This window comes from Cynoglossus semilaevis, chromosome 19 (assembly GCF_000523025.1).
Source record: "Cynoglossus semilaevis isolate Cse_v1.0 chromosome 19, Cse_v1.0, whole genome shotgun sequence".
NCBI lineage: Eukaryota > Metazoa > Chordata > Actinopteri > Pleuronectiformes > Cynoglossidae > Cynoglossus > Cynoglossus semilaevis.
Window position 1 is genome coordinate 16,430,314 of NC_024325.1, and position 7,086 is coordinate 16,437,399.

Consider the following 7,086-nt stretch of genomic DNA (forward strand, 5'->3'; position numbering starts at 1 on the left):
ATCATGTCCAACACCATGGTCATCAAACAGCCGGAGCCGGTGATGGTCCTGCAGGACTCGGACCAGTGGGGCTCCAGGATCTGTGACTGTTGTCAGGACGTCCCTGAGTGTAAGTGTCTGTGTCTGTGTCCAGACTGCCCTCGGCCTGAGGTCTGTAGACCGACGGTCTCTCTGACCAGATGGTTGTTTCACCTGGTTTTCACTGTGATTCAGGTTGTTTTGCCTTCTGGTGTTGTCCGTGCTTCGCCTGTAAAATCACCGACTCCTATGGAGAAGGCCTGTGTCTCCCCCTGCTGGACATATTTGGCATGGTCCCGCCAATCACCTTTGCCATGAGAGTGTCCATGCGTCACCGCTACGGCATCAGTGTAAGATACAGTTTAAGGAATCTAAAACCCCGCCCAACTACAGCCTAGTGACGTCACAGCAGTCTGTATGTCCACGTCAGCGGTGGTTCCACAGTCCTGGGTTCGATTCCCAGAGGAATGTTAATCCTCCTTAGATAAAAGCGTCTGTTAACGCTGTAATTGTAATCGCCCCTTGTTGTCATGGTAACTGACAACAAGTGACAAACACCAATAATATCAAATACCTTTTGAACACGGGCTTTTTGAACCCAAACTCCATTTAGCTGCACCGAAAGACCTGTCCACCAGGGGTCGCAGTTCTAACTCAGAGTGAAGACCACCAGACCGTGACGCTGACTCCAACCTTAAGTCCTTAAGTCTGAGTTAATCAGTCAGTCAGTAATCAACATAGAGGGCGTGGCCGTCTGTTGATGAGTCTGTGACGTCACAGCTGAAACACATTCATTCATTAAACACATGGTGTGTACGACTCACGCTGACGTTTTAATATTAAACGCTGAGATGACTAGTCGATGATGTCATCACGCGTCACAGGTGAGGCGTAGCCAATCACAGCCGCTCCTTGACCTTCAGCTGACACGTCTCTGTCCTCCCCCCCCCCCAGGGCAGCATCTGTGGAGACTGTATCTACGCCTCCTTCTGCACCTCCTGCAGCTGGTGTCAGATGTCCAGAGAGATGAAGAGGAGGAAGATCCAGGTGAAGCTGGTCAGCACCAAGAGAACGTGACGTCATCGTCACTCAGAGTTGAAAACCGCAGACACCAAGACTGCAGGAGAATAAACGCCCCCTGGTGTTGTGTTCAAATGTGTTACTTTTTTGTGCTTCACCGTCAGGTGTGCTGGTGGGATTATTAACGGACGGACGTAAACGCGTCACGTCAAATCAAACACAGATTTGAAATAGGTTCGACCTTTGACCTTTTATTTACGGGCAAAAATGATGGCGTTAATGTGGAGGCTCGTCGTTCGTTAGCTTAGCTGCTAACAGCTAAAGGCCGAAGACGGAAGTCTCTGAAGCTACTGGGTCCTAAAGCTCCACTAGGTGGCAGTGTCGACTGTCCTTCTGAGGAGGTGCTGAAGGAGGCGCTGCTGTAAACAGCGGGACCTCAGTGACGTCTGAGGAGGTGAAAACAATCAGGAAAATAAAAGACGTTTTTAATAACAATAAAAAAACTTTCTGGAAAGAAATGTTTGGCTGAGGTCAGGGGTCAGGGGTCAGAAGTCAGAGGTCGAGCTCAAACGTCAGATTCTGGTTCAGGTGAATTCTGGAAACAAAGAATCCTGACTTGATCAGAAAGAATTCAAAATGAAAGGGAAAAGAAAAAAGCAGCTCGTTGTTCCAGCGCCACCGTCTGGTTCTTTTATTAATGAACTATTTCTATTATCACACCTCACTTCCGTCCACGTGACACACGCTCAAAACAAAACTCAGTTTTTAAATTATGTTTTATCTTCTGTGTGGTGATCGTCACTACCGCAGACGATCAGTGACGTCATCAGTTCTGAGGTAGATTCAGTTCGTCGTCATCACGTTCATCTTTACAATAAAATTATTTGTTTTATATTTAACACAAAGTCATTCGAAGAAAAACAGTGACGAAGAGAAAAGGGGTGGTGACGTCATTTCCTTTCTCCTTTAACAGCCACTCGTGTCATTCCTTCAGTGTTCGTCGTCGTTGATTCGCTGTTGTTAACGATTTCAATGATCAGTTCGATCCCATAATTCTGTTCGGTCAGACCAAAACTCAACACGACAACACGTGACGGTCACTGAGTTCGTGGAGACGGTGACGTCACGCCCGTAGAACGGTAGGATTGACGACGATAAATATTTTTTTTTCGATCATATTCGACTAAAATGACGGCCTTTTATTAACAACATTTTTATGACACTTCAAATGTGACGTCACGGCGTTTTAAGAGGAACATTTTCCGTCAAAGACCTTAGAATAATGGACAGGGTGTGTGTGTGTGTGTGTGTGTGTGTGTGTTCTCATCAGAAAGAATGACGGACGGTTGGATGGATGGATGGATGGATGGATGATGGATGGATGGATGGACGAGCGACGGCGGGGAGCGGTCACTGAGGAGGGCCGCGGCCCACAGAGGCCAGGAGGAAGGATAAATAAACGGTTGGATGGAGGGTTGGATGGAGGGTTGGATGGAGGGTCACTGGTTGAGCTCCAGAGCCCAGACTTGTTGAGGCCACCCGGTCCGACCTTTGACCTTCTTCTCAGCTCCTAGAGAGTCCTGCTGACCTTCACTCTGTTCACACACACACACACACACACACACACATTCATATAATTATATAATATAATATAATATAATATAATATAATATAATATAATATAATATAATATAATATAATATAATATAATAATAATATTTGATAAATGTTTTATGAGTTTTTTGTTGATTATTTTGAGTTTATTTATTTATTTGTTGTCCGTTTTTTCATCTTTTCTTTTATCATAAATCAAACAAACTCTGAAGTGAATTCACACTTTAATCTTGTTGTTTGTTGTTTTTCTCCAAAACAAAAACTCTTTTAAAATAGAATTAAAAATTATTTTGACGTCACGCACAAAAAGTTTTTAAATCTTTGAATAAATTAAAATAATTGAATGAACAAAAAAAAACACGAGGACAAAAACACGGTGTGTGTGTGTGTGTGTGTGTGTGTGTGTGTGAAATCCGAGATTTTCCTGCAGATTTCGGTTCCGTGTTTCCACAGGAACTGTTTTACAGGAACGTGGTATTTCACAGACGGCCGTTACGTCATCATCAAACGGCAACAACTGATCCAAATATTCATTAATCAAATTAAAAACCGGAAACGCTCGTTAATAACTTGACGTCATTGGTTTTCATGTTCGGACTGTTATTTGAATTTTTTTTTTTTTTTATTTTAAACGACCGTCTTTTTTAAATAAACTGAAACCGCGATCCAGTGAAAAACCGTCTCCACATCGACTTAAGAGGGAAAATAAATTCATTTTTTCTTTTAAAGCGAATTCACAATTTTCTGGCGATTGTTTTTATGAAGTGATTTGTATTTTATTAGTTCCAGTTCTTAATCGATCTTTAACGAATAACGAAATAAATACGATACACATTTAAAACGAAAAACACACAGAATGTCACGGGTTAAAATCCGTTTCGTTTCTAAATTAATTCCATTTTATTCGGATTTGGTTTCGCTTCTATTTTAATTGTATTTCAATTTTGTTTGAATCATATTTGGATTTTATTTAATATTATACTTTGATTTGATTTTCTATTTTCTTTGATTTTATTATATTTTTTATTTTCATTCTTTTGAATTATTTTTCATTTCAAGTTTGGAATTATTTTAATGCATTAAAATATTTTTTTTCCTCCACTCACCGGTTCTCGTTTCCTCTTCAGGTCCCGGTTTTCGAACTTTTTGATCTCGGCCTTGAAGCCCTCCGTCTCCCCGGAGTCTTTGGCCAACACGTCCATCAGGTAGGAGATGTAACTGGTCGCCAGGCGGAGCGTCTTGATTTTGGACAGTTTGGTGTCGGCGGGCACGTTGGGGATGCACTCCCGCAGCTCCGCGAACGCGCTGTTGATGCTCTCCGTCCGGCGGCGCTCCTTCTTCGGCCCGGTGGCTCTTCTCTTGCCGGTCAACATACCCCCGCAGCCCGTAGCCTGGAGTCCCTCCAGCCGCGGGTCGTGCGCGGCCCCGGCTCCACCGACAGCGGCTCCGTGCAGCTCCACTCCCGGGTAAGAGGCGGCGGCGGCGGCTTGGACGTGGAGGTCCGGCGGGACCTCTCCGCGGTTCAACACCCAGCTCTGGAAGTAAGGCCCGTCCTGGTGGCACCGCTGGACGAAGGGGAAGGGCTCGTGCATGAGGTGGTGGTGGTGGTGGTGGTGGTGATAGCCCCCGATCAGGTTCATGCTGAGCGGGTCCGTGACGTCCCTGGACCTCGGTCCGACTGACGATCCACAGCAGAGGAGGAAAAATCTGGACTCATCCAGGAATAAAGAAATCCATGAACGAACACCCGGAGCCAGAGGAGGTCGGAGGAGGAGGAGGAGGAGGTGGGAGAACAACTGTTAGGCGCTCCTGTGGACGACAACCAGGAGGAAGAGGAGGAGGAGGAGGAGGAGGAAGAGGAGAACCTGAGCCGCTGGCCTCATCCTGCCGCCGGAGACGTCGGAGCTGCAGGAGCGGAGGTGCGGGTGTCCGGGCCTGCAGGTTTATATGGTCTGGACCAGGGGAGCAGGAGGAGCAGGAGGAGCAGGAGGAGCAGGAGGAGCAGGAGGAGCAGGAGGAGAAGGAGGACGGGGGGGGGGGGGAGGGGGGGGGGGGGGAGGAGGCAGCCAATAAATAAGGAGGAATTAGGGGGAGGAGAGAGAGAGAGAGAGGGGCGCACATGTGTGTGTGTGTGTGTCTGGGAGTTTGTTTTGATTTTTATTCAGTCTTTGATCTAAACTTCTACAACATCAAACACACACAACAATACTACACAAACATATGTATACGTGTGTGTGTGTGTGTGAGGGGGTTTTTTTTTTTTTTTTTTGTTTTTTTTATATAATTTTCTACAACATCAAACACACACAACAATACTACACAAACATATGTATACGTGTGTGTGTGTGTGTGAGGGGGTTTTTTTTTTTTTTTTTGTTTTTTTTATATAATTTTCTACAACATCAAACACACACAACAATACTACACAAACATATGTATACGTGTGTGTGTGTGTGTGTCAGGAAGTTTGTTTTGATTTTTATTCAGTCTTTGATCTAAACTTCTACAACATCAAACACACACAACAATACTACACAAACATATGTATACGTGTGTGTGTGTGTGTGTGTTCTGTCTTTTGTTTGCTGCTGTTACTGTTTTTACTCTGTTACTTTTCTTCTATATTTTTACGTCAGGAGTGACGTCATCTCACAAACACACAGTGTCTGAAAAAGTCAGGTTTGTGTGATTCACCGAGTTAAACACCGAGTTAATCACCGAGTTAATCACCGAGTTAATCACCGAGTTAATCAACGAGTTAATCAACGAGTTAAACACCGAGTTAATCACCAAGTTAAACACCGAGTTAATCACCACGTTAAACACAGAGTTAATCACCGAGTTAAACACCGAGTTAATCACCAAGTTAAACACCGAGTTAATCACCAAGTTAAACACCGAGTTAATCACCAAGTTAAACACCGAGTTAATCACCGAGTTAAACACCGAGTTAAACACAGAGTTAATCACCGAGTTAAACACCAAGTTAAACACCGAGTTAATCACCACGTTAAACACAGAGTTAATCACCGAGTTAAACACCAAGTTAAACACCGAGTTAATCACCGAGTTAATCACAGAGTTAATCACCGAGTTAAACACCGAGTTAAACACAGAGTTAATCACCGAGTTAATCACCAAGTTAAACACCGAGTTAATCACCACGTTAAACACAGAGTTAATCACCGAGTTAAACACCAAGTTAAACACCGAGTTAATCACCAAGTTAAACACCGAGTTAATCACCGAGTTAAGCACCGAGTTAATCAACGAGTTAATCAACGAGTTAAACACCGAGTTAATCACCGAGTTAAACACCGAGTTAAACACCGAGTTAATCACCGAGTTAAACACCAAGTTAAACACCGAGTTAATCACCGAGTTAATCACAGAGTTAATCACCGAGTTAATCACAGAGTTAATCACCGAGTTAAACACCAAGTTAAACACCGAGTTAATCACCAAGTTAAACACCGAGTTAATCACCGAGTTAATCAACGAGTTAATCAACGAGTTAAACACCGAGTTAATCACCACGTTAAACACAGAGTTAATCACCGAGTTAAACACCGAGTTAATCACCGAGTTAATCACCGAGCTAATCAACGAGTTAATCAACGAGTTCATCACCGAGTTAAACACCGAGTTAAACACCGAGTTCATCACCGAGTCACAACATCGGTTTAAATGTTGATCGATTCAGTTGATTTGATTTGATTCAATTTATTTTTTCATACGCTGCGGTTTTCAGATTCGTAAACTTGACTGACGGTGAGTCCAGTTCTCGGTACCGTCAGCACTAGTACTGATCCTGGTACTAACGACGTAGATCATACATCACTGAGTCACGGTACGAGTCGTTAACCGACTGGAACGGTTCATCTGTGATTTAATGATGAACTCTTCGTACTGACGTCATCAACGGCCTTAAAGTCGTTACTTTAGAGTATTTAAAGTAACGACTTTAAATACTCTAAAGTCGTTACTTTAGAGTATTTAAAGTAACGACTTTAAATACTCTAAAGTCGTTACTTTAGAGTATTTAAAGTAACGACTTTAAATACTCTAAAGTCGTTACTTTAGAGTATTTAAAGTAACTAAGGGTTATGTAAAATCATGATACTTGATAAAAACACTGCGATGTCACAGTGATGTCATTATCACTTTTATAATACGATATTAACGATATCATCTGTACATATATATGTTTGTTGTTGTTGTTGTTGTTGTTGTTGTCTTTGAATAACTCTTTTTTTCTCATTTCTAATTTTTTTCTAAAAACACACACACGTAGGTGTGTGTGTGTGTGTGTGTTTTATAGTGTAATGATGTCATGTTACACCTGTTGAGGTCCAACAGACTTTCACACTGACATTCACTCCCTCCCCCTCCTCTCCCTCCTCCTCTCCCCCCCCCCCCCCCCCCCCCCCTCCC

General features: G+C 43.3%; 2 protein-coding genes across 2 annotated transcripts; one reads left to right on the forward strand and one right to left on the reverse strand.

Moving 5' to 3' along the window:
* Positions 1 to 3: 3 nt before the first annotated feature.
* ponzr2 (plac8 onzin related protein 2) lies at positions 4 to 1,173 on the forward strand. Its single transcript, XM_008333368.1, has 3 exons — positions 4 to 109; positions 214 to 368; positions 973 to 1,173. Exons 1-3 carry the CDS (start codon positions 4 to 6, stop codon positions 1,093 to 1,095), a joined length of 384 nt encoding a protein of 127 aa, XP_008331590.1. The 3' UTR covers positions 1,096 to 1,173.
* Positions 1,174 to 2,363: 1,190 nt separating this feature from the next.
* Positions 2,364 to 4,594, reverse strand: LOC103395610 (heart- and neural crest derivatives-expressed protein 1). The gene is made up of 2 exons (XM_008333369.2): positions 3,759 to 4,594; positions 2,364 to 2,633 (listed from the first exon to the last, which is right to left on the reverse strand). Exons 1-2 carry the CDS (start codon positions 4,290 to 4,292, stop codon positions 2,538 to 2,540), a joined length of 630 nt encoding a protein of 209 aa, XP_008331591.1. The 5' UTR covers positions 4,293 to 4,594; the 3' UTR covers positions 2,364 to 2,537.
* Between the last annotated feature and the right edge of the window lie 2,492 nt (positions 4,595 to 7,086).

Coding starts and splice junctions, on each gene's coding strand:
- ponzr2 (XM_008333368.1), top strand. CDS start 4: ATGTCCAACACCATGGTCATCAAACAGCCGGAGCCGGTGATGGTCCTG. Junction 110..213: donor TTGTCAGGACGTCCCTGAGT/GTAAGTGTCTGT, acceptor ACTGTGATTCAG/GTTGTTTTGCCTTCTGGTGT. Junction 369..972: donor GTCACCGCTACGGCATCAGT/GTAAGATACAGT, acceptor CCCCCCCCCCAG/GGCAGCATCTGTGGAGACTG.
- LOC103395610 (XM_008333369.2), bottom strand. CDS start 4,292: ATGAACCTGATCGGGGGCTATCACCACCACCACCACCACCACCACCTC. Junction 2,634..3,758: donor TGAAGAGGAAACGAGAACCG/GTGAGTGGAGGA, acceptor GTGTGTGAACAG/AGTGAAGGTCAGCAGGACTC.